The following is a 27125-nucleotide window of genomic DNA, read 5'->3' as shown; positions in this document are numbered from 1 at the left end:
AACAGCACTACAGAAAAATCAAACACATTATTAAATTGCTCAAACTTCGTCGAATTTTTCAACTCCAACCTCTAGTTTCATGATTTTATACTACGCACCTTATTTCGCGCGAGTGCAATTTTGAGAAAATGTATCCATCGTTACGTAAAATAAAACCGACAATCAACAAGACACTTTCCAACATCGCCGATAGATCAACCGGTCTGCGCTTCGTATGGTATGTATATCGATAAGTGTTCAATCCTCACTAACCAAACAATAAAAATTTCTCTTCAACAGCTACCACCAATGTAATCACTACCACTGTTAACCACGATCGCGACAGTAAAAAAACGAAAGAATATCGAATCAAGTGTGCATTACAGGTAGAGGCTAGGAGAAGGAAGAAGAAAGATAGCGGAATGAGGAGGGAAAAACAGACCTAGAGAGGATATTATATATGAACCTAGATGGATAATTTTTTTCGAACCCACTATTTTGAATTTGAACCCACCTTCAAATTTGAATCTGACAGCTCGTCAACATCGCTGTCAAATCGGGTCGAAATTTACTGCGCATCGTGCCCTGGATCGACCCGTTTTCGCGGACCAGCGGCCGGAAATATTTCAAAAATCTCCTTGGGTATGTACCCAAGGGGATTTTTGAAATATTTCCGGCCCCTGGTCCGACCCGTTTTCGCGTCGAAAACGGGTCGGTCCAGGGCACGATGCGCAGTAAATTTCGACCCGATTTGACAGCGATGTTGACGGGCTGTCAGATTCAAATTTGATGGTGGGTTCAAATTCAAAATGGTGGGTTCAAATTTAAAATGGTGGGTTCGAAAAAAATAATCCGTCTAGGTTCAAAAAAAATATTCCCTCTAGGAGAGGTAGCTGCCTCCTCATACCGCCATCTTTCCTCTTCAATCTTCCAATCTACCTGTAATTCACACTTCATTCAATTTTCATTCCACTTTTTACAGCCGGTTTGAAAGCACTCGTGGGCATCGTGAACAGTGATTGTGTTGGTGAGGTGATTTAGCTGTTGAAGAGAAATTTTTATTGCTTGGTTAGTAGTCGAGGATTGAACACTTATCTTTATACATACCGTACGATGTGCAGCCCGGTTGATCTATCGGCGATGTTTGAATGTCTCGTGTTAAATGTCTGTTTTATTTTACAGAACGATGGATAACTTTTCCTCAAAAATGCACGCGCTGAAGAAAAGTGGCGAATATAAAATCGTCAAACTAAGAGGTTGGTATTTGAAATATTTGACGACATTTGTGCAGCTTAATAATGTGGTTTCCTTGGTACTGTTTTTTTAGATTTTAACAGTGGAAGCATTCAGGCTACGACATCCACCGGAACCGAGTTAACTGAAAACCAACTTCCCCGACACAGTGTACCGTATCAAATTCCAAAAGCATCGACAAGTAGTGGTAATTATTGAAATCAAGATATAACTATTTATTTATAACATTCGTAAGTTACATATGTTGTATCGTTTATTTAAAGCAGGATCTTTCAAACACCAACCTACTCATTCAACGCAACCTTCACGATCATCACATATCATACCACCATCACAGCCATCGAATTCCGGTAAGTGAATCAGAGAACAATTATTCTTTCATGAGTTCAGTTAACAAGTTCTTTCATCCATTTTCAGAGCCTTCACTTTCTGATGTTATGACCGTCTTGAAGGAAATCAACAGAAAGATTGATCAGCAGGATGAAAAAATGGACCGGATAGAAAGTATGCTGAAGCAGTATGATGCTAAAATAGACATTTTGATGCAGCAAAGTCAACAATTCGAAAATACGCTGAAGAAAGTTCAGCAAGATGTTAAACATAGCAGGACGGAAATTCAAATGTTGGTGTCATCGACGGTTCCTAGAGAAGGGATAAGCAGGCGAACCGATTTTGAATTCCAAAGGGTTTCAAGTGAAGAGGAGCTCAAAGACCTAGAAAGACGTCTTGGAGACTACGATTACCGTACAAAGTTAGTAGCATGGCTACAATCAAACATTAACCGAGCTGACCCTGAAAACCGGATGCATGAAGCGATGGATCTTATTTTATCCAAACAATTTGTTCCACAGATCAGTTGGACGGGAAGGAGTCAAAAGCAAGGAGAAAGGAAAATTAGGTTAAACCAGTTTGAAAAAGTTTTAGATGTTTTTAAAGAAATAGGAGCTAACGAAAGCGTCACGGTAGCTATGAGTACTGTAGCTAACTTTTTCGTTCGTAAATTAAGGCATGCGCATGAAAGAACCCATTTATCCGATTACGCCAAAACATCGTGCCATAGTCATGTAAATAGGATTCCTTAAATTATTTATTATTCAAATTGATTTATTATTTACTCAAGTTCCTTATTTTTCTGTGATGTTACATTTTCGGTGGAGGTAAAATAAATTATAACTTATCTTTATTCATTTTGTTGTTTTATTGAGTTGCTTTGCTTTGTTTGTTTTCTTATTCTACTATGGTATGTACAATAGGGAAAAATACTGCTTCTTCGGGGTTTCTGGTAGGAACAGCAACCAACTTGCATCTTATTTGATGAAGAGGTATCTCTACACACTCTTCGTTTAAGTTAGTTGGACATCCTTTGAAGATATATAGAAAACTAGATTCAAAAGGCTTGAGAAAGAATAAATCTTTGCATCGCATTTGTTTACCGGTGATACCAGTAATTTCCGAACCAACCGTCAATCCAATGGTAACGTTTTGGAATTGAACTATTGAATTATCCATCGTTAGACACCAACAATTCCTAATGTTGTTTTGCAATACAAATGATTCGCGTATGTAAGCTGTTACAATATTACCCTTCTTTCTGTAAGACTGTTTTCTAAACTTTTGATGAGGCATACGGAATTTCTCTAACTCAGACAGTCTGTTTACTGCTTGCTCTAAACTTTTCCATCCATGTCGAAGCAAACCTTTCAAAAATTGCAGTTTGTTTTCGAACGGGTATGTGGATATTGTGTTTAATGGACCAAAACGTTCTACTTCTTCCAAAATGTGTTGCAGGTTATGCACATTGCTGCTGATATAGCGTTCTCCGTAAATAGAAGCATAGTCTTCAACAAATTTGTTCATCATTTCTCCAGCAACCGGCCAGTATAGCTGATATATGGACGAAGAAAAAAGAGTAACAGAGCAGAAAAACAACAAAAAATGCTCGTATACATTATCCTCCAAATGTTCCTTCAGCAAGACGATACTTGCATAGTGTAAAAATGATGCATATTCGGACCCTTTCCAAAAATTTACATACTTCAATGTACGTAGCTTACGATGAATTTCAGAAGGAAGTTTTATCGTCTGCAAGGCTTGCGTTATTAATTCACTTTGAGTTTGGTCCCATTTTCTTTTTCCCAGTGTTCCGTTTCGCCAGCCCACTAGCAGTCTCTTCATGATGCCAAGATCGATAAGATGCAAACGATCTGCAACCACGACATCCTGGACTATGTCAAAATTTCTTAAATCTAAAAGAGGTGTCGTCGTCCTTTGGTGTCCTGGATAGGCGCCTTCCCTGAATGCTTCATCAGTTCGTTGTGTTGCTTGTGTCCCAGAAAATACAATAGTGCGAGCAGCGCTGTCGTATTGACCTACGACGGTACATTTCTGGCAACTGCTATAACCGGCATGTCCTACTACACCTGCGAAAATGAAATGAAAGAATAATTAAATCCGTGTATAATTGTCTGACCATAAGTTTTGTAATCAACCTTTTATGAATGCTCTTGCTGGAGTGTCTGCAATAATGGCCCTTAGATGTATCGATACATGTTTCCCGTTGAAGTTTATTCCGTTTTCCATGATGTTGTTCATCTCCGTGACCATGGGACGTAAATATTCCTCAACGTTCGTCGGCTTTGTCATGCCACAGAAAATAGCTGCCGTCATCACAGGAACTTTCGGCATCTCATGAATATTAAATAATATCGGCCAAAACTGCATGCTGCCACTTCTATGCAATGGTAATCCATCCATTGATATATTTAGTGATAAGTTGTCATGAGTTAGTCTTGCATTACTGAAAAACGGAAAAAACAAACTAGTTATTGACATTCTACGATATTTTTAAACAATAATAATGCTTGAAAACACACTAACGGACTTACCATAGTTGGACTGATAAGCATTTTTCTATTCCGTGATACCAATACTGGCCACCGCTTATTTCCTTTATCTCGATCGATGGCTTACGGTTGGTTCCTAATAAGGTTTTTGCTGTTTTAGGTAAGTTTGCTACCTTTGCTTTTCTAAAAAGGGCCAAGATCATATCCACGCTCCGCAGCGTTTCGTTGTAATGAAGGGCCCAATATCTCAGGCCATCTTCGATCGACATGTTTTCGAAACAGTATTGTTCTTCGTCTTGTTCTTCGCCATCACTTTCCTCGGAGGAACTATCGTCCGAATTGTTATCTACGAAGTCAAGCAGCGTTGCAAACTCCATTTCATCCACATAAACTCCATCTTGATTTCCAACCGACATTTCTGCTTCTACAGTATCGTCAGCTTCAGCTGCAATATTTGCTGCAGATTGCTGCGATGCGAACATTAATGCACGATTATTGGATCGACGATAGAAGGCGCCACTCTTTCGTAAACGTTTCAATTCGGGTTGCCGGAACATTTTCAAGGGTTTTCTTGTTCGAAATAGACACCAAGTTTTTACAACACACTGCACGACCGTTTGTTTCAAAATGTAAACAATTCCTCAACGGGCTGTTGCTCACACGCACAAGTCTATGCTGTTGGAAAAATAACGCGAGAGAAAAGGACGGAACGATAGAGCAGACAGCATTTGGATTGTCATCAGGAAGTAAGGGGTATGACAAACGGTGGAAGAGTGGTTGCGGGGTAACTCTACCGTCGTGGAGGGGTTTTTTTGTATGGAACTTTGATGGGTTCGGGTCGAAACGTCAATTTGGCGCTCCTTGGGTAGTTCCAGCAAGAGTCCCAGCAATCTGCCATGGAAAAACTTGCTGGTACTACATGACAGCTGCAAAAAATTTGAATTTTTGTCAACCGGGAGGTTTTCAAGTATTGCTTTGGTATTACCTTGGCAGGCATTGCTCAGGTGTGCAAGAGTTTTAAGATTTACCTCCTTGTGCAATCGATGACGACCGTTGTATGAATGGAGCAGAGTTGGATATGATTGTTCTGGAGAGTAATGCCCCAATGCCCCCTCTCGTTTGATGATTTATATTTAATATCGTAAGATACTTTCGTCCCTCTCAAACCTATGTAGGGGTAAGCGGTGGGACTTATCATCATCATCATCATCATCAGCATCATCATCATAAATACAAAACAAACAAATCAATGTCGGTCTGGAAATTGTTTATCCTAATCCGAATCCCCAGAATCCGATTCAGAATTCGGTAAAAATGGTCTGGTCCTGATGAAATGGGTTTGGTTGGGTAGAACAACTCGGATAATGGACATTCTACTGTATTTCTTTGTAAAAAATAGGTTCCAGGAATTTTTCTAGAGCCTTGCTAACTTGCAAATTGCACCAAAAACTCAATCTATGTCCATTGGACATTCTACCCAGCGTTCGATTTGAGTAAACTTAAATCAATTACATTGTCTCTAGATCGACTCGTTATGTGACTAATTCGACTCAAATAATTGTGAGTCGATTCAAACAGTTTACGATCAAGTCAGAATCGAATCAAATTGAGTCCCAAACCCATGATCTAAAAACTCTTGCACACCTGAGCAATGCCTGCCAAGGTAATACCAAAGCAATACTTGACAACCTCTGTTTTTCTGTCAGAATAGCTTACCTTGGCATTGCTCATGTGTGAAGTATCAGCGCAAGTTGTCGACAAGTTGGCGACGACAACATTGTTTTAAATTTCATTCTATACTCGTTTTTACATTAAAAATAAACAACACCAGTTGTGTTTGAATGCGAATGGTTGTTTACGCTTGGTATACTGGTTTGTTTACCATTTCTGTACTAGGTAATATTGAATTGTCCAACATTGGCGAGATTGCAACCAAAATTTTTTGGTTGAGCAAGTTTTGGTTGCAAACTTTTCCGACAGATGGCGATACCATAGAATCTGCATATTGGCAGTGAAAGTTGGCGCCAACATTGGCAATGTGTGCAAGAACTTTAATGTAATACTCTGATCTGATCGTCTAGAGCATTTTGACAAATCGTCGATAGAAAAATAAAAGAAATTTTTGACAGTCCCGTTACTTTTGTTTATTTTTTGAACGGCCGTGTGTTGTGTGGAGTGCTGTTGCGGTTGTGGTAATTGTGTCGGTTTTAAGTAAAATTTTGCGTAATTTTAGCGCACACGAAGGCAGATTTGCAAGGATGCTGCCCACTGCCACGGTTATCTGGCCGTCGGCGATCGGGAGTACTACGTCCGGAAGATGCTGTCTTGGTTTCTTAGGCTACTGAAGATGACCAAAGATCCCGCGTTGCATATTGCTATTGGTCAGGTGTTTGCGAACACGTTGCAGGGTCTTCCAAAGTGCGAAACGGTCGACGGAACAGTAGGCAATGTGGACGACAAAACGCTGTCTTGCTTTTTGATCAAGCTAGTGAAGCAGGTGAATGAAGCACATGTTTATCGGAAGCAGGTTTGTGCTATCTGATTGCCGTCGAAAAGTGCAGAAAGTTGCTGCCGATACGCAGTTGTCCGAGAAAGGCGTTCTCATCAAGGTACCGGATGAGTAAGGCTGGGTCCTCCAGAAAAGGGAAAATTGTCGTCAGTGCACGTCGTTTTCCCTTTGTTTATAAACAATATTTGACACTTGAGTATAATCAATATGGTGGACATGAAATCCCCTATTCGATAACCGTATTCATTAACTGTGTCCAAACCAATCCAATCTGATTCGAATCATAATCGAATCAAATCTTTAGATTCTGTCAGATGGGATTCGAATCTTTAGAATCCGTCAAATGGGATTCGAATCTTTAGAATCCGTCTAGGGATCGAATCTTCGAATCTTCCGAGTCCCGTTTCTACCAACACTAGGTCGAAAGTCGTCAGTATTTATTTTCGTTTCAACCAGTGCAGTCTGCCGCCCGATCGCAGCAGCATCCGAAAAGACTGTCCGGAAGGAAAAACACTAGCATATTAGCAGAGACAGAAGCGTTCTTCGTGCGTCTATTGTTTTGTTTTGTGTGCTTAAACTGTATACTGGCTGTAGGATACGCTGTAAGTAAGAGGAAGGTGCAATTCCTTTAACCGACGCTTGTCGCGGGCAACGACCGTGCTATACAAATACGGGGTCCGCGGTATCGGTCGTCGTGCAATGTGAATGTTTTTCTTTTTCTGTTTTGTTGAACGCATTTTATCGCGTATAGAGTGAAAAGCTAGTGCCGTCGTGTGGTCATATATGCTGCTGTAGCGTGGCGTAGTGTATAACCGCGGATAAGTTATAAATCGATCGTGATATATCAGCTCGACGGGGCTTGTGACTTGAACGACATATTCTACAGTTAATGTAGCAAGCGCACCGGAAAGCTGCAATTATCCATCATTTTCCAGCAGCAGAAGCGTCTGCCAAGAAGGATTGCCTGTTGTTTGCCTTTACAGCACGTTCTAGTGCATATTCCCTGTAGCCCCGTTTTGATGTACTGTTGGTGCATGCGACTTCGGTGTTCCTCCCCCTCCGGGTGCAGTTCGTGATGCACGGTTTCCCTGGCGACAGGCAAAGCGCAGCGCAGTTGAAAAAGGAATGAAACTGCGTGTTCTGGTGAACTATGACTAGTAGCCGCGGCGGCTGGGATTCCGGCACCAAGTGCTGCCCTTAACGCTATTCGCTATTTATCTCGCTGGTGTTGGTAGGGAAATCATTTCATCATCCCTTTTTTATCTGAAAGGCGGATTTCACACACTGCCACCGCTCCGGCAGCGCCTTTGCTGTAAAGAGGCGACGACCATTTTGAATCAATCGAGTAGCGAAGGCAACGATTTCCCGCGAGTGAAAAGTGTTTGTTCGCATCGAAGGAGTTCCTCAGAACGATCTTTTGCCGGGGAAGATGGCAAAATTACAAAGTCGATCGACGAACGTGACGACTCGAGTGTAGCACACAATAGCAGGGACGCGGTGAAAACAAGAAAAAAAGCAATAGTTCAAACCACATGTTTGACGGTGTGGAGAGTACCGCTTAACGACGGAACGGTTTAGCAAGTCTAGTGAAATCTGTTGTTAGTCCACATTTGGTGTGTTTAGTTGGTCCCTTTTTGTACTGCGTGTGTTTTTAAAGTAAATAGAACGACGCTGGTGTATATGCCGTTGCGATACTGCGTCACACAAGAAAGAAGCGAGTGAGCAGGAACGAGTATCGCTTCGGAGTGAGACCGCAGCGTGTGTGCACGAAAGGGATACCACACACGGGCGCGAGTGAGCGCGATAACGAGAGAAAGCAACGCGCAACAACGCACAAGGCGTGCAAGGAAGGGGGAGAACAAAATAAGAGAAAAAAGAGGAACAAGTGCGTGCCGGTGTGCCAACACACAGATGAGAGCAGGACGCATGAGTAAGCCGCCGACACAACGACGAAAGTACAGCAGCTTGCATTGGGAGTAAAATCTGGCAAAAGTGAAAGTACAGAATTGACCGAAAGAAGAGAAAGGGAGAGCGAGGGGGACACAGTGGAAGAAGAGCCAACAAGACGGTGATCGAAACCGCGCCAACGATCGTCACAGCTCCCCCCGGGGGGGGTTCCGCCATACCACTTTTCTCCTCGGCGCATACCACAGAACAGGGGACTGCCGCACACAAACTGCTACGAAAAAAGGTCCAGTGCAGGGGGTAACACCCGCGTCCACCATTCGCCAACCAAAGGGGACGAGAACGGAAGGAAGGTAAGCGCCCGCGATTAAATGGCTGGAGAATGTATGATGGAAGGAAGCGCCCAGCACCGGATAAAGACGGTCACGCACTAATCTCTACGCCGTAAGTCGTTTGCTGGCCGGGCGTGTGTGTGTTTGTGGCTGCGAATGATTGGATATTTTTCACCTTTCCACCATCGAGCCCAAGGTATCGGTTTTTGTACGTGATTTATGTGCGCCATCATCATCGGTTACCCGTCTCTACAGTGTTTTGCGACAAAGTGTCAGGCCCCCCAAATGACAAAAGGGAATTCTAATTTTGTTGACTTTTTTGTAGGTCTCACCCTAGACTACACTGCACCAACACCTCTGTGCATGGAACAAATCGCACGCCGGCAGTCGATGCCGTTTAGGATAGCATTGGAAAGTCCAATGGCGCTACCGAGACGGATCAAAACTTCATATCATACCTTCACGCTCCCCGATTGCACACAGATGCTGCCAATCCGCCATTTGCGTTTTCGAAAAGACCCTCTAGCGTTGCGAAAATCGTACGCCCCGCAAACGGGAACGCGAAGAAGGGACGTCGATCGGGATGTTGTCTCCGCACCTCGGCGTTGGGCGGGCGCTTGGAAAAATGCAATGCTCCTCGCGGGGGTGTGGGGAGGGAGTGAAAGTTGTGGGAAAGCGATTGTTCCAGCGATTGCAAATGATAGTGGTGTGGTGTAAAACTGCACCCGCACCGGTAAATATTGAATCGTCTGGGAAAGGAAAGGAAAGAAAGGTCGTCTTTGCCGAATGGCGTATGGCATTCTTCGTGCCACTTTCTTTATTTAACATGCTGGAAATGACCCGATTTGAGATGTGACCGTACGGCACAGTTCAGCATCGAACAATTGTAATGTTATTTCTCTATGGAATGGAGGAAAACTATAGAGAATTGTCACGGAAAGGAAAAAGGCTGCGATTTTTACAATGGCTCCGTAAGTCGTAATTTACGACGGTAAATCCATTTTTGTGGCACATACTCTACACCATATGAAGATTTTGTATCCCTTACTGCAGGGGTCGGCAGATTCCGGGCCCGCCAGTTGCTTGTATCTGGTCCGTGTGAATATTTTTGAAAAGTTACTTACAAAAACCAACTCTCTTCGATACAAAGGCTATTAAACACGTTAAAATAAAATACTATGATGTTATTGAATAGAACCAGTTCTATACACCTTTTTCATACTCCGTTTACTTTTTCGTTTGTGTTTTCTACTTCTTGTTCTGGCACTTCCCAGACACCGATTTACTTTCGTTTTGCTTTACGATTTAGAAAAAACGATAAACTACAATTAAAAAATGGCTCAATAACACATTCTAACATTGAAACAATATTTGATGTTTCTGGCCCGCAGCTTCCGGTTCTTTTTCAGCATCCGGCACTTTCGAGAAACTCCTGCCTTACTGGAGGAATCATGCCAAATGCATGGCAGAATAGATCTGAGTCCGGGGTTTTTTGGTTTGACATTTCATAAAACCAATTTTAAAAATCTGTCTACCATACGAAAGAAGGAAATCTTCAGAATATTATTTATTTCAATGCACATTTGTGAGCGATATGGTTCTTGAAAGTAGCATAAAAAAATGAGGTGTTCTGTAATCATTTCCTGCGTTTCTCATGTTAAATTTGAAAGTTTGATCAAATATTTTTTGACACATGTTGTACATCGTTGCAAAAGAAATTTTGTTGGATATCAGGTTAATGTTTGGAAAAGTTATATTTTATTGAAAAAAACCGAAATTTTCAAAAATCAATAAAAACTCCACACAAGCTTTGTAAATTTTCGTAAGCCAGTACTTTTCTGGAATTCAACGGCACTCTTTGAGACCATCTCAAATGAAATGGAGAAAGGTTTTTAGGACAAGCAAGATTGAGCAAGTAATAAGGAGTCCCGAAACAAAATTCTTGCTAAAATAATATTTTGTTGGACCGTAGCTGTAGGTTTGGTAGCCAAATTCAAGAAAAAGTAAATTTATTTTATTTGCAATATTAACAAATTTTATTGATTTTGTTTTTTTGTCATTCAACAACCAATAACCACCTCTTGTTTAAATCAAACATAACCGAAAACTGTGTGAAAATTTTGAACAACCGGATCGCCGTTCTGACTAAACTACAGCGCATGGGTAAATCAAGAAATAAAAAAAAATTGGAAAATAAAATTCACTTTAAGAGTTGATATGCAGAATGGAACCAGTGTAAACGGTTTGAAGCTTTAATGTTTCCAGAAATTGCAATGGTTTTATTATTGTTAGTGCTTGACTGAACATACACGATACTTTTCTTCTCTATCGTAGGCTTTACGCAAATAACATAGTGTGGTCTTTCAACTTATTGTTTGATGTGCACAGTTTCAACATGGCTTGTTGTATCTCTTTAAATATTACGGGTAATAATTTTGAAGTTCAGTTGCTGTTAAAATTGTACTAGAGCATACAATAATAAATGCAGAACACGGCCTATGGACATAAGATTTACTAAACTATGTCAAATTGTCCCTATGCTCTTCTACCATCAAACAAAACGTAACCGCCAGTCAACTGCTATCGCTGCGCGTTCTCACTTCTTCCCCTTCTTGCGGACGCGAAGAGTTCATTGACCTGTGGCCCTCGCGTCGCATCCCTACAAATGCTGCCTTAAACCGACATGCGGGACCAGGAGGCTTGCCAGGACTCGACCCGTTCCGCAAAAGAGACAAGTCGCGTTGGTTTTACAGGCGAACAGCAGGGGTGTGTATGTTGGTGTGGAGGGAGGATTTCTTAGTTGGAAGTCTTCTTGCACGCACACACACACACAACAGTACCACGAGCCCCAAGATGCACCCCAATTCTCAGGACCTTCCCCGAACACTGCGCGCTCTCTGCTCATGTATCCGTGCTGACTGTTCCTTCGGTAGCAACAGAATAAGGATTGCCGACGAAGCACAAGGTTTGCCGCCAAAGAACAAGGCCCACTGTCGAAGAAAAGACAAGACGTTCCCGACTTCCGTTGGTATTGAAATTTCTGCAGCACTTCGTTCCCAGCTTCTGCTTTCTCCTGCTTGCCTCCTTCTTTTCCGTAACTTACAAATACAAACTAACGTGCATGTCGTCGGAGACCTCGTTAGGAGGGTGGTGGAAAACCTGCAACGTATATTGCTTTGCTTCGCTACAAACTGTACCCTACCACCCGAAATCCAATGCTCATATCCTTTATTTCGAGAGAGTCCATCTTTGCTTTCTGGTTTCTCCTTCTTCCGGTTGTTTGGGTTTGGTTTTCCTTTGCGGGTGGTGGGTGGGTTGGTAGGTGTGTGGTTTTAGCAGGGTGCGGCACGGCAAGCCTACGGTTCTACGACTCAAACTGTTCGGGGTCAATGAATCCTTGAATCCTTGCGGAAAAGTTCAATCAACTCCGCCGTCGGCGTCGCTGTTGTGTCGCGCTAGCATGTTTTTGGGGGTTTTGTGTTTTTTTGTTGTTTTGTTTTGTATTGGTAGTGGTGTACATTTTTCGGCAGTTTTCCGATGGAAAAGCCTTCGCCCCGGTGTTGTTTCGACTATTGCGGGATAGGCGCTGCTTGGCAGAGCCAGGACGCATGCGTGCGGTGTCGAAGGGTGCCGAGAACCAAAACAACCCCAAAAATGGATGGCAGGGGCGGGCACCCCTTTGCAACTTTTCATTCAATGTTGATGGTCATAAGTTTAGGGCAGCATAATAATAACAAACCCCCAAGAGCATGAAATCATGTCATGCAGGAGATAAGAACGAACGCAGCGAATGGGAATGCGACGGTATGCTTAGCTCTGTGCCTGTATGTGTGGTGTATGATTTGTTGCTGTATGTTCCGAAGAAAAAACTTAAATTTGTCCTAAAAACTTGTACCACTTTGTACGCTATACATCGGTTATTTTTCACAATGCTTAGATATCGATTGTGGCTTGTTTGTATCGAGATGCTGTTAAACACACCAATTATGGAATAGTGAAAACAAAAGGCAAAACACCAAGATTCTATGTTTCAATAGGACGTGGAATGGTTAGTCTACGAAGAAAACAACCTAGATTTTGGTACTACAGCGCATTATCGCATTAATTTATGAAAGTACAAAGACATGCCACTCAGAACTATTTAATTGGCAAGGAAAGAAAAAGGAAACATTAACTTATGAAATTCAGTCCCAGGATACCTATTTAGGCAGTAAGGCAACAGCTTAAGTTTTTTTTTGCATACTCCCATTTTGTGTTTGCCAGCGTCAAAGAAAAGCAAAAGGCTGCGATAGGTGCCACTTAAAGGAAGCAAGTTTAAGGAACCAAATGTGCGTGCGTAACTAAACAAAACATAGCGCACGAATGAGTGGAGCAAAAGGAAAACGCTGCTGCAGCCCTAACCCATCCGAGGTCGACTTTTCTGGAGGGAAACTGCCAGAACGCTACCGCTCCTTTCCATCAACCAACAGGAGGTACCTCATAGAAGCAGATGGTTTCGCTCTGGTGGAAGGCAGCATAAAAAGCTACGTTTACGTTACATGTCGTCTCGTTGTGTGTTGCAGTTATTTTCCATTCGAATGCAGTGTAAGTTTGCTGTATTTTTTTGTGTTTTCTTTCGTGTTCTTTCCGAGAACGAATGTTTTGTAGCCTATTCTTTCCCCGGACATCATCTTCGCTTCGGTTGAGTCATTAAACGTCCCGGTACAGCAGCATTGACGGTGTTGTTGTACTGTGGACGATCTTTTTCCTTGTATCGTTCGTTAAAGCTTAGAGCTATTCGGGAATGCTTATTCCTCTTCCTTCTCTACAACGTTGCGCCTACATTGAGTATCCTTGGGATGGATAATTTCATTAATTGCTACGATATTGGGCTTATAAATGAATTCTTGACATATATAAAAATATTTCAAAATAGCTAATTACGTTGTGACTACAACAAAATATGGTAAAATCATCCCCCCTTTAATCCCATCCGGTTCCGTTATTAACCTAAGGTTTATCTAAAGCCCTATCCATCCACTATAAGTAATATGGCTGTTGATTAACAGTGAAAATGCGCTTTTTTCGCAAACGCGTCACACATATGGCCAATCACTCTTCCCGATCATACGGCGAATTGCGATGTCGACTGTATGTTTCCACCACGTTATGTTGCCGTTGTTGAAGATCATGAGAGTCATGCAAATGTGCGATGCACTTGCTGGCGGCGTTATCCGCTCGTTTATCTCCGTTCCGTGTACCGCAGAGGCAAGAAGAAAATTCGTCTCGCAAGAAGAGTGTGTTGGTAAGAGAACGGCCAGCGAGGAAGAAAGACATAAAGGCAACAGTTCAAACGAATTCACCACCGTCTTTTGCTTGCTTTGCGTAAAGAAAATCCCGTATACAAATAACAACAAAACGGAGTAAGGAAATGCGGTTGCATCTGCATCGTCTGGCTGGCTGGCTGGCTGGTTAGTTTGCGTACAGCTGCCGGTCGGGTGTCCGGGTGCGGACGATTGGAAAATTGAATCGGTTGGGGCCCATCTAAAGTGCATCGGCATCGGCAGCTGCAGCGGTTGTGCGACAGATGGTTCGATTTGCTGAATGGAGATGGTGAGCACCCATCGGGGGTGATCAGAAGAGGAATGGATCCGGGCATTGGAATGGCAAATTGAACCCGAACCTGTCGTGACCTAGAAATGGGTCGACAACAACTCTTTTCCATAGACTTTCGTCTTCATGTTGTGTGGAAAACCCTGACAGAAGGTGCATTAGGTGATGTTATTTTGCTAGTTATTCTATCACACGAATATCTTTTTCCTGTACCATTATTTTTCAGCTCGTGTTATTGACATACAGCCATTACCACTAAACTTTATCTCGATAGCAGATGGTGTTGTCCCTAACGCATCTGAATTTGTTTCTCATTAATCAGCATTAAACAGTGTAATTGGGGTTTTCCTGGATAATTATTCTATACCAACATAAAAAATGAATCAATTGATGCTTTAAACTTGCGTCTATTACCATTAATTTTTTAATCATTTTTGGAGTACATTTTTATTTACGCATTTCCAATCTCGCACAGAAGCGTCAAATTTGGCGATATAAAATTATTTCATGGCCTGTTTGTTTGTTTATAATTGCTGCCGTATATTATGTAAATTTTGGTCAATGACAAACTATAAATGTGTTTGTAATTTAACCTTATTCCCTTTTCGTCTGCAGCTTTATAAAATAATTTTTAGCGCAAATAATAATCTTCATATTTACATTCATTCATTCCAAATAATACCATTTTTAGATAGGGACAAAATTGAAATCAGGAGATAAAATCAGATAAAGCCGAAATAAAAACTGATGAATTAGAGACAAACCTGATGAACTAGAGACAGAAGTTGATGCGTTAGTTCAATCATGGGTGGGTTAGGGGCAAAGATAGGTGGCAACGAATGTATTTCACTGTTCAGGCACTATATGACACTTAATGCGCTGTCTCGTCGGAGACGTTCTTTGACGATCGCAGTCCGTCATGTTGCATCTGATCGCGTTTTATTGTCCTCTTTTAGGAAGCTTCTGCAACGTAATTCCTCCAGTTGCTTGGAGCCTTGATTGAACCAAACCGAACCCGCGTCCGCATATTGCAACTAGCGCGGGATAAACAGATCAGTTTGACTTCCATCCGTACGAACGAGATTGAATGGGTCTACTCAACGGGAGGTCATTTGTGGCTGTTTTTACCACTCGATCGGCAAAGGTTCACAAAGGGATACGAAGCGACTATCTGTCACGCACACCGAAAGAGCCATGTGGGCGAGAAGAGTATGTGAAGACGGAGGTGCTGGTGGTGGTGATGTGCAGACCTCGCGGTTACTGCAAGCGTCAGTCAGTTTTTTCGCTGTTCGCTGCTCTCGGGACTACCTCAACAATTTCGGGTTTCCTTTCTGCATTCCATTTCTGCCCATCCGTACGGGTATTTTTTTTTTCTCTATCATCCGCTTGTTTTTCTCTTCTGCGTGCCTTTCTTCTTTGCATTCTGCACTTTGCCTGCCTGACGACGGATGAAGCCCGTTTTTCGATTTTATCATGTTTTCTTTTACTCCTTTTCTTCTTTGTCCCTGTTTTGTTTTCCCATTCTATCCTCATGCTTTCTTGTGATGTTGTTCCTACGTTGCTTCATCTTTAGCTGCGCTCTGATGGATCCTCCAGGCAGCGTTTGTTATGACTGGCTTGTAGCGCTTCTTGTTTTGAGGTTTTTTTCCGTATCCTGTTGTATCTCTGCGGATGCATCGACGGGAGTGTGTGTGCGAGTCGGTTTCCTGTCGTTTTTTATTTACCCATTTTCTGTGCGTTCGATAAATGTCCTTCGAACCATCTTTTATAGTTTGTCGCCAAACTATTAGTGAAAAGTTGTTCTTTAAATTTTAATATAAACAGGTTATAGAAATTTTCATGGTTTTTAAACGTTAATAAACATTAATTTTTAATTTAATTTACTCTATAGCTCTGCAAATTTATCAATTCAAATATCTAAAATAAAATAATATGTTAATTTTTTTTATGCCAGTAGAAAATAGCTCAGTGATCAATTACCACTAATAATAAACAACTTCTAAGCAGAATTGAAAAATGATCAGTTTAACATTACTTTAACAACAAAAGCACCCTGTTGTGTAAACTGTTAGCTTTGGTTGGAGCTAGTGATCGATAATTTTTAACCAATTAAATCAAATCGGGTTAACTTTTGGATATTGCAGGCAAATAAATGGTAGAACGATCAACTTTCACTGATAAAAAATTAGAACGCGAAGCAAAACATTTTTTGCCGACAACTTGCGCTCACCTTTTCTCGAACGAATTTTCGTTTCTATCATATCTCGGGTTGATTATCCAGCCCTTGCTGGTTGCAATTTCCCGCCGTGCAATTTCGCACATTTTCTTCCGGACTGGCACTATTTTGTACATGGGAGAGAGTGAAAGCGTAAACGCATCGTAAAGAGCACGTAAAGAAAAAGCAACTGGTGCAGCTCACAACAACCACGGGTCACCATATGCATCTTGCATTGCAGCTCGAAATGCAACAGAAAACGTTGTTGCTTTTGATCAACGTTGGGTTGGATGATTAGTAGTGTGGATTTGTTCCCCCTATCGTATGCTGCAACCCATACCCCGAAGACGTTTGAGGAAAACTCGTGATAGTCGCAACACCATGGAGAAGAAGGCAGTTCAAAGGTCAATTTTACATTAATTTATGACCGTATAATAAACAAGGGTGTTCGTTCGCAACCAATCAAAGCAATTGTACGTGCATGCAACAAACTGTACTTTTCCGGTACATGTGAGAATATTTGAGCGTCGGCATCAGAGCTTCCGTTATCAAAGAAGAATTTTGCAAGTAAAGTATTATTGTGTTTAAAATATCTGTTGAAGTTCATTATTTTTTTTTTATTATTAACTACTTTAATTTTTTTATTATTACTTAATTGTTCTTTAGCTCAGAACAATCGATGCGTCCATATCATGAAGTATTGCGTAAATGTTTCTATTGAAACCAAACATGAAATAAAAAAAAAACATTTGAAGAAAAATGAAGATTACGAAAGGATCAAAGAAAAACACAGAATAATGTTAGAGGTATGGCTGTTATTGCTCTTAATGACCTAAACCCAGCCCACACAAATAGTTGGATAAGCACAGACTGTGATGCGGGCGGAGAGAAGTGAAATCCACACCGAATTAAAGAAAACTCATAAATCCTGGATAGCATCAGCTATTCGATATTCTATTCGACGTACCATAAGATGAAAGTATGTTCAAGTTTTTCATGTAGATTCCCAAAACTATACCCGGTAGGTATAGTAGGGTCCGAAGAAACGGCAGGTACAAAACCCGCAGGAAATGAAACTATCGTAGTGCCTGTTACCATCAGCCGTAACAACGAAAATATGTTAAAAAATTACTCTAGAAATAGACAAACTTCTGTGTTTTATGGAAAAAAAAACTTTTTTTTTTAATATTTAGTAAAACCTTAGACAAATTTGTGTAAATCATACAATCATGTTTTGTATGCGTATATGTGTTTATAGTAATTCAAACTTTCCTCAATTAGAAGTTTTAACACCTTTCATCAAAACATCGTTCTGCTGCCGCATCTTCTGTTCTGTCAGCTGCCTTTTTCATGCTCACTTCCTTTCCCCTTTCGCGGACTAGCGATCAAAACTTATTATACTTATCTAATGTACCGATTGAACTATCACCTTATCTAATGTACTGATGATGTTAATATACAATTTACACTTTAAAATTTTTATATTAAATTAAATTAAATTAAATTTGTATCGTTGAACATCGTTTCGATGGTGATAAAGTGTACTGTATAGTATACAGCAAAGCGTATGTGTGATATTTTATAAAAGAAACTTGGTGAATGCAGGTAATTCTAACGCTTAGAAATACTAATGTTCGACGGATTTTCAATCTATTTCAAATGGTTAGTTATTTATATATTTACAATTTAGTTGTTTTAGCAGTTTTAGATGAAAGTGTATTCAGGAGTCGGTAGGTGATGTCCTGCAGGCCTTATGCAGACCTTGAGCTTTGCTATTAATAGTACATGGTTTTAAAAAGCCTTACAACTTACGAATACTCTAAACCGTAGATGGGCTTGAAATTTTATTATTATTATTATTATTGCCTCTTTCTTGAGTGTTTTTACAACATGCGGGTGCTGCATATCTACCTGTAGCAATTTGATACGCATCACAGTTTGAGTCGCTTTTGTTTTTCCTCATCTCTACCGAGAAACATAGGCATGACCCCGTATGCTCGCATCCTTCGAAATTTGCTTCTCGTCAAAAAAGGTTCAAAGCAAGTTAATAAAATCCTGCTCCCATGCAGGCCATATTATTTTGCATTCTGCATTCTTCGCTACCAGCAGCCTCGGTTCTGCAGGACGGTCGGAGTTTGGGTGAAGAGAGTTTTAAGCTGTGACTGTGCAACAAATTTAAGGTCACGGTAGAAGCAACCTTTCCGGTTATTGTGAAATCTCTTTTCTATTGCTTTTTCTCGCTTTTCGCCGGCTTTGCCTTGCTGGCCCTCGGTACGCTTTGGCTGTGCTTCGCAAAACTCCGAAGCGTAGCGGAGCGCGGCATTTTAATGATTTTATGTTCATCAGAACGCTGCGTTCGAGCTGGGAACGTTTTCGGGCTGCCGGAAAAAATATTAAAAGGAACACCAGGAATGAAGGATTGGTAGACAAGGTTGGAACCTAAAAGGTCATAATAAAAGGGACCGAGTTTTTACTCTTCTTTTCTGCCGAATGCTGTTGAACGCCATTTCTGCTGCCCGAGACGAGGGCCTCAAGGGGAAGCGTCTCAACGTCGGTGGGGCATCGAGTGTCCCGTGGTGGGTTCGGTCCGGTCCTTTGGGTTGTTGCCGGATCTTCGAGGTGCAAGGGGAGACCGTTGGTGGCGCGAAGAAGAAAAGGGCGCGACGGGACTGCCTTTTGCAACTCACAACCTTCCACCGTCGGGCTGCTTGTGCATTCGTTGCGTTGTCGACACACATTTTATGCAGTTTTCTTCAATATCTTATGCATGTTTCTTCACCGTTGGCTGCCGTCCCGGTGGTCGATCGTCCGAGAAAAAGTTGGCCGTTCTTCTGGCAGGATACGAACGAAAGGCGGCACAGAAAGAAGGATCGTTTTTGATCTTTTTTCCCATCTGCTGTTCCTTCAAGGACGAAGACATGTTTGTTAGAAACAAGAAACATATCCCCGTCCAGAATGGGTCCTTTTTTGTATTTTATTTTTAACTGAAAAAAAGATAGGACTTACCGGCGTATGCAGTACCAGTGCACAATGCAGTCCTGGGAAATGCAGTTCCAAGAAATCTTTAAACAAACCGAAACCGATATCTGGCTTAACAGTCCATACGTCTCGTCTATACAGTTTTGGTAAAATGCTATTTCCGTTACAAGCGAAGCTTTCTTGCCTTCGTCCTTTATTTAGCCCTCGAGCGAAATGCTGCTCGTCGTTTCTTATCATTTTCATAATGCTCTTTTCGCGAATGTCACCATAAGCGAATAGTTTCTAGGTTTTCGTACATAAGAAAAGAAAACGTACAAATCGCTTGGCCCGATCATCTACCATCATTGATTGTATGATTCATTTTTGCGCAACTTTGGATCTTTTTCTAAAACACATGTTACATTTCTTTAGTTCACAACAATTTCCTGTTTACGCTGACACGAGAGCAAAGTAAACACATAATAGAAATCAACCAATACCGCTGCACTGCAAGACGATATTTAATGGGGACTAGTTTGCTTTGAATGACTTCATATCCTGTTCCCAGCATCCCTGGGACATTTGGCTCGACCGGGGAAATTTGAAACCGTTTGAACGCTTTTCTTTGTGTATCGAAGGATCGATATCCGGAAGATCTCAAAGATCTTCATTTCTTTACTGTGAGCTGTTTCAAGTTTTTTTTAAGAAATCTTGATTATAATATGTTAAAATTGCACATATTGCTTCATTAATTATACTCTTCCTGCATAAGTTTTTACAATTTTTCTTTATTGCTGTCGTGTTCTTTAGCCTATTTGTTTCGACAAAACGAGCATAACAAAACCCAATTGCTTGGAATGAGAAAGAGCTTGGAAAGTTCATTGGTCCCTTCAATTAATTCGCCCAACAGGAAAACCTTGTTTCCAGTAACCAACACATGACATCTCGTTGTTGAGAGCGAGAGAATTAAAATGCCTCCCAGGCATATCTTCTGCCATAAAGGCCACCAATATTTTGCATTTCATACAACTGAAAAATAATTCCTCCCATCAAAATATGCGTCCTTTTTTCATTTATGGTGTAATGCACGTATATCCGATTCGTTCATAGATTTACACACGTTTTTTCTTCCTCTTTTTTATAGAATAACGAACAACGATTATGGCACTGCTATCCAATGGTGCTTCCTCGATGCAGATAACGACCCAGCCGAACAACGGGGGTGGCCCCAACGGTGGCCCCGATGGATCCGGAGACTTCAATTCGAACGACCGGCGACTCCTCTCGAGCCTGTTTACCACATTGCCGTGTTGGGATGCACCACCGCACAAAACGAGCTCCGGACCGGTTATGGTTCCGCAAAGGTAGGTATCAAGATCCCCGGGAAAGCCCTCCTATCTTGACAATGAATCGATTTCCCTACTCTGTTCTGTGTATTTGCTACTCTGTTAACATTTATGATGAAGGTTTGTGACGAGCCATGTTTGCAATGATAATGAGCAAAGTGCTGCAGCGACAACTAAGTCTGTTTTTTTTCGTTCTCTCGTTTAAATTTCGAAAACTCAATAACTCCGGTTTCAATACGGTACAAACAAGGTAATAACGAATATTGGTTTTGTTGATTGTTAGCGTTTCATCAAATATTTTCCTCTTTCGACCATGGCTCCTTTTGATGCCACGCTCCTTTGAATTGTGATTCTATCATAGATTTGACTAAAGTACATTGTAAATGTATTGAAATAATCTAATCGTTGTACTCAACGTAAATCATACTTTTCATCGATTGAAAACGTCTCATGAGTGGGCGTGTAATGTTAAAAATTAATTTCAACCATAATGGTGCTTTAAATCATCTATTGCATACAACAAAACCTACTAAAAATTAAAGGCAAATTGTACGCTATGCGTAATCAGATCCTTTTATATCATTTGATTAATCATTCATTTCAGTTAGCAACAAGGTATGTTCTTGTCTTGGTTATTTATTGTTTTTTTTTTATTTAAGTCGGCAAAAAGAAGATAGTGAATCTTCAAAGTAATAATTTAGTCCGTAGATTCTAAGTCAGTTAACCACATAGTCCTGGCTCGAAGAGAATCTGTGGGAATGAACTTCTCTCTAATGTGCAGGAATCTACTTAATTCAAGGTAGTTTGTAAAAACTGTCTCTGAAAAATACAACTCATACACTACAGTATAATCAACATATTTTCCATAAACATGCAATAATATGTGTGTGTTGATTTTGATGGTCAAAACAACTATTTATGTGGTTTGAATCCTCTTCATACACATCTAACAAAGCGTAATGTAGAGATGATTTGAGAACCCTTACACTATTATGCTCAGTTCTTCTGTTTTGTTCTCTGAAGATAACGGTAAACGAAGCTTGATTGCTTGTGTTATCGTGAGTTATGCTTATTGGTTTTCTGAGCAAGCGTAATCTGGATGTTATTTGACAATTTGAAAATGGAACGCCTATCCTTTGTTCATGTTTTAAATGTGCACGGTGCAAAATTAGGTACATGTTCTAGTATCTTTTCGTAACAAAGGCTATTGTTTTGTTGTTCATTGGTGAAAATATGTACATTGTTGAAAAAAAGTATTTCCTTTAGGTTTTATAATATCTACTTGAACGTAACTCACCTCAGTCATGTTACTAACTTGAATATTCTCTTTTCTCATATTTCCCGCCAGCAATCACAACAATTCGCTAGATCGTGACAGCATCAGTATTACGGAGGACATACTCTATTCCAACGTATTGGGTGCAATCGGCTCGGGCAGCTCAACCGGTGGCGGTGGCGGAAGTGTTCCGGGAGCAGTTGGGTCCGGTATCGGCATAATCGGGTTTTCGAATGGCTCGAACGGTTCGAATGCGGGCATGAGCGGAGGAGGAATGCTGGGTGCAAGCGACATCTACGGTGCAATAGGAACGGGGGCGACGTCTCAACACATGATGACGCCGAGCACGTCCCCACAGACAAACTCATCCTCCTCCAACGGTAGCCACTGCCCGTCGTCGGTCGGTGCCATCTGTGGTCGGTGCGATACGCACGCTTCGAGCCGCTGTCTCGACTGTAACGACGTCCTGTGTGAGGACTGTACGCTCCTGCACGGGAAGAATGCGTTCACGAAGGAACACCTCGTGATCCCGATCAACACGATCTCACCGATCGGCTCGGCTGCCTCCTGCCTAGTGGGCAACGGCATTGCTGGCAACAGTGGTGCTAGTGTAGGAGGTGTTTGTGGTGGCGGTGGTGGTGGTGGTGGTGGTGGTGGAAGTGTCGGTGGTGTCCTTTCCGAGCCACACTGCGACGTACACGGGGAGGTGCTGCGCTATCTCTGCGAGTCCTGCAAGAAGGTGGTTTGCCAAGAGTGCACACTGTGGGATCACAAAGACCACTCCTGTATTCCGGTGGCGAACGTGTCGCACGGTGCGCCGGAGAAGATCATGTCGATATTGGAGAGTGGCAAGCTAGGCACCAAGTACATCAAGGCTAGCATCGACCGGGCCGTCACGTACTCGCAGGCGGTGGAACGGGACGCAATCGAAGCGTCGGCCCGCATTCGCAAAGCCATGCGCCATTTCATTCTGGCCGCTGAAGACCGCGAGCGGACGCTGCTCGAGCGCGTGGATAAGTTTCGCCAGCAGAAGCTCACCTCGCTGTCGGACCAGATGGCGGGCCTCCGGGCGGCCCTAGCCGGACTCTCGCAGACCGCAGATATGATGACCAAGGCACTCGATCTGGTGCCAGTGATGAGCAGTATGGAGATCGCGCAAACGTTGACGACCGGTGAGAGCCAGATGGAAAAGTTTGCCGCCATGTACAAAAATCTGCAACCGAAGGAGGAGTTTATTACGTTCGTAGCGCCCAACTTTGAGTTACTGCAGGAGATACGCATGCAAGGTGACGTGATGCTTGTTGGACAGCGCAGCAATTCGGTGTCGTCGAATGGGTCGGGAAGCGTAAGCCTAACTGGCTCGAACTGTGGTGGTGGTAGTGGCGGGATGGGTTCTTCCAACGGTGGCCCAGGTGGTTGCTCTGGAGCGAGCGGAAACATTCTTACCCGCCGACCGATCGTGCGCAGTACGACACCGGCCCAGCGTATCGGTTCGTCGAGCTGGGATTCAATGGGCGGTAAAAGTGGTGGTCCATCCGGATCATCGTCCATGTGTGTGGCGCTCGGATCGTCACCAACATCGTTTGGGCTCGGGCCCGTCCCAGGTGCGCCCATCCTGGGTCAATGCATCCCAGGTTGTAGTAGCCACGTTTCGACCAAGCCGGCGATCGGTCCCAGCCTTACGTTTGGTTTCGATGGCCATGAGGACGGGCAGGTATCTCGCCCCTGGGGCATTACCGTCGACAAAGACGGCCATATTCTCGTAGCCGATCGACGCAACAATCGCGTCCAGATCTTCTACCCCGACGGTGCGTTCAAGCTGAAATTCGGCTCCAAAGGTACGGCGAACGGGCAGTTCGATCTTCCGGCCGGCATCTGCACCGACGGCCAGGGACGCATCATCGTCGTCGACAAGGACAACCATCGGGTGCAGGTATTCACGGCTACCGGCACGTTCCTGCACAAGTTCGGTAGCTATGGCAAGGAGTGCGGTCAGTTCCAGTACCCGTGGGACGTCGCCGTTAACACGAAAGGTGAAATTCTGGTCACGGACTCGCGCAATCACCGGATCCAGTTGTTCAGCCCGGACGGTCTGTTCATCTCACGCTACAGCTTCGACGGTGTTAACCATAGCCGCTATCTGAAGGGCCTGACGACGCCGCGTGGGGCATGTTTCACACCGCAGGGTGATATTATCATCTCGGACTTTGAGAATCATCGGTTGCTGCTAATCGATTCAACACTCTCTAAGGTACTTTTATTGGGATTCACAATAATTGTACAATAAAATTGTTCCAGTTTGCTATACAGATTGTTTGCACAATGTGAAAAATCTATCAAATTATCCATTAATAAAGTGAATGTCTCTTTATCACACTAGGTACTTGCCGCCAAAGGCCACGAAGGATCAGCGATACATGAGTTCAGCCGACCGTCCGGCATTTGCTGCGACGACGACGGACGCGTAATCGTTGCCGATTCGAAAAACCAGCGTGTGCTCATATTCACTCCCCAATTAGAGTTCCTCTGGGCGGTAAGTATATTTAATTGCAAGCCGTGTGTATAAGCAAGAACCACGGAATACGATACACGAACCACAATGGATGACTGACTTTTCATCCAATTCCAGGTCGAAATCCGTCCCTCATCGAACGGGTTGCTGTCGGTCGGCATTGACGAGAAAGATCGGCCGAGCGATGTTGCCCTTCTACCAGACGGGCGACTCGTCGTGATGGTGGAAACATCTCCGGACGCACGAGATCAGTGCAGTCCGCAGAAAACGTTCGTGCAAATCTATTAAACAGCGCCACACACCTCACAAGACACTAACATATGGGCCCGAGCGCGAACATGTAACGAATCAAACTGCCAAAATTATTATCTTGATCTATTTTATGTGACGCCAAGTTCATAGCAATTTGCGTAGAATGGGTGCTAGCAAAAGAAGAAGGTTCGATTTTTTTTTAAATAGTAGAAAATTTAACGCAACGTTTATTTATAAAGCATTATTTTGTAACGCAACGCTACTACCTCTAAATGTATGTTTGTGTGTGTATGTGTGCTTGTTTGTCTTCTTATTATGATTGTAAATTGTTTTTAACCTCTCGCCTTTTTTGCGAAGGAAGAGAAAATTAGAAAATTATACAACACTTTGTCCGGCTTTAGCCAAACGAACCGAAAAAAAAATAAATGAAACAAAGGGAACCAGAAGCTTACAAAGAATTTAAATCAGTCACTCTAAAGTACAAGAAAAATTAGACAAAAATCGAAGACAAACAGCAGAAGGCAAAAAGTAGAACAAGCGATCTATTCGTCGCGAGAAAAATAGAGAAGCAAGAAAGAAGAAGGAGGATAAACCGTTTTTATCGATCACGACGCGTCTTTTATAAGTTTTCTTCAGTTGTAGCAAATGGATCAAATCTAAAGAGACAAAGAAAGAGAACGAAAGTAAAGTAAACATAAGACGTGGTCAAATGTAGCGAGAGGGGCCCGATGATGCATCGTAAATATAGTACAATTTTTAGAAATAACCTTACGCATATATTAAGTTTGCCACCACATTGTGGGATAGGGAACTTTCTTAGCTGAAGGCACGGTTTATGCGTACCAGAGGAAAGTGCAGTTTTAATGATTTTGTTTTACTGTTTTGCAATGTAAGCTGACTATTACTTTTTTCTCCCACCGAGCAGACGGATGTTCGGATGAGGTTGTGTTTGAGCTAGTGACAATTTTGAGCTGGCAGATGATTTCAATGAGAGTAGTTTGGCCACTTACTCTGGCATTAGGCGTTCTTGGAGCGAGCAAAATGTTCGAAACCCGTATAAAAACAATCTTAGCAAGATTTAGCCTGTAAACGCGAGGATCTTAGCTATGCTAATGCGAAAGAGGAACACAAAGATGTACACTACAACTTATTCAACAAGACTGACCATGAAAAAAGAAGGAAAAACTAGCAACATAAAGAAAGTTAGAGCATGATGATTTAAACAAATATAAAGTAAAATTTTATAGCTAATTGATGCATCAATGCAAACCGAGACACAAACGGAGAAAACATCCGCAAAGGTCCATGCTAGCATATGACAGTGTTGTATGGATTGTATATCATGACGCAATATTTGATTCGAAGAAGGCAAAAGTATTCAGTATAGTGTAATTTGTAAAATTAGAGACCACGTTTCCACGATTCCTAGACCTCTTTGTTTCGTTTTAATGTGTAGTATAATTGACGAGGTTGTTTATGTTTCACTCCATCATGTTGAATTAACTACAGCACCCAAGATTTAGGTTTTGTTTCAAAGCAAAGTCATCATCACAATTTGTTTCGCTTTATCGGAGATATATATGGTTTTGAACCAGGAGACTGAGTAACCGGATGTTTTATGCTCGTAGCATTTTTATGTAGCCTATCAAACGATTGTATTTAATTAGGAATATGGTAAGGCTTGTGTGCCCAGAATAATACGATCGTCGTTTTACACCTGAGTTTAATAGAGGCATTTTAATTGTTTCCCATAGTATTCTCTGTCTGTACCTTTTTATATCTTTTCCGTGTCAAAGGAAAACTACGTAACAAAATACGTACTCTTAAATGTAGTTTCTAAAAACCCGTACTGTTTACGTGTAGCCAAATTTGTTTACCTATAGGTTGGTGGAAATACACGTGTTAACAATAGCTCTTCATTAGCAAATAACGTATTCGAGATAATTTTCAAAGCGATTTACTTTACGTTTTGTCATCACTAGCGGCAAAAATAGATGTTAAGTTTCATGTGCAAACATGTCCCAGTCAAAAAACAACCAACATATAGCCTGATGTTCCATCAGTGGCCGACGAAAAGCGGTAGTGAAATGGCATTCAAAAGCATGAATATTATGCGTATATATTAGTGGCTCAAAGGAATTGTTTGTATTTG

The 27125-nt window shown here is 42.0% G+C and overlaps 2 protein-coding genes across 3 annotated transcripts; one reads left to right on the top strand and one right to left on the bottom strand.

The window, feature by feature from the left end:
• Positions 1-1849: 1849 nt before the first annotated feature.
• On the bottom strand, positions 1850-4345 carry LOC131264609 (uncharacterized). The gene is made up of 4 exons (XM_058266884.1): positions 4119-4345; positions 3723-4030; positions 2931-3653; positions 1850-1875 (listed from the first exon to the last, which is right to left on the bottom strand). Exons 1-4 carry the CDS (start codon positions 4343-4345, stop codon positions 1850-1852), a joined length of 1284 nt encoding a protein of 427 aa, XP_058122867.1.
• Positions 4346-7043: 2698 nt separating this feature from the next.
• Positions 7044-26726, top strand: LOC131264299 (protein wech). Of its 2 annotated transcripts, XM_058266584.1 has the most exons (6): positions 7044-7187; positions 7856-8843; positions 20732-20951; positions 22282-24460; positions 24590-24742; positions 24839-26726. In XM_058266584.1, the coding sequence occupies exons 3-6, from the start codon at positions 20749-20751 to the stop codon at positions 25007-25009; spliced, it is 2706 nt and encodes a 901-aa protein (XP_058122567.1). In that variant the 5' UTR covers positions 7044-7187; positions 7856-8843; positions 20732-20748; the 3' UTR covers positions 25010-26726. The 2 variants fall into 2 exon arrangements, with proteins under 2 accessions (XP_058122567.1, XP_058122566.1); XM_058266583.1 differs by having other exon boundaries at positions 7044-8843.
• The last annotated feature ends 399 nt before the right edge of the window (positions 26727-27125 follow it).

The sequence above is a fragment of the Anopheles coustani genome, chromosome 2, assembly GCF_943734705.1.
Source record: "Anopheles coustani chromosome 2, idAnoCousDA_361_x.2, whole genome shotgun sequence".
In the NCBI taxonomy this organism is placed as follows: Eukaryota; Metazoa; Arthropoda; class Insecta; order Diptera; family Culicidae; genus Anopheles; species Anopheles coustani.
The sequence above is the reverse complement of the archived record's forward strand: the minus strand, read 5'-3'. Positions and strand labels throughout refer to the sequence as shown.

Coding starts and splice junctions, on each gene's coding strand:
- LOC131264609 (XM_058266884.1), bottom strand. CDS start 4,345: ATGTCGATCGAAGATGGCCTGAGATATTGGGCCCTTCATTACAACGAA. Junction 3,654..3,722: donor AGCAAGAGCATTCATAAAAG/GTTGATTACAAA, acceptor TCATTTTCGCAG/GTGTAGTAGGACATGCCGGT. Junction 1,876..2,930: donor CAAACTGCAATTTTTGAAAG/GTTTGCTTCGAC, acceptor TCCCTTCTCTAG/GAACCGTCGATGACACCAAC.
- LOC131264299 (XM_058266584.1), top strand. CDS start 20,749: ATGGCACTGCTATCCAATGGTGCTTCCTCGATGCAGATAACGACCCAG. Junction 24,461..24,589: donor TCGATTCAACACTCTCTAAG/GTACTTTTATTG, acceptor TTATCACACTAG/GTACTTGCCGCCAAAGGCCA. Junction 24,743..24,838: donor AATTAGAGTTCCTCTGGGCG/GTAAGTATATTT, acceptor ATCCAATTCCAG/GTCGAAATCCGTCCCTCATC.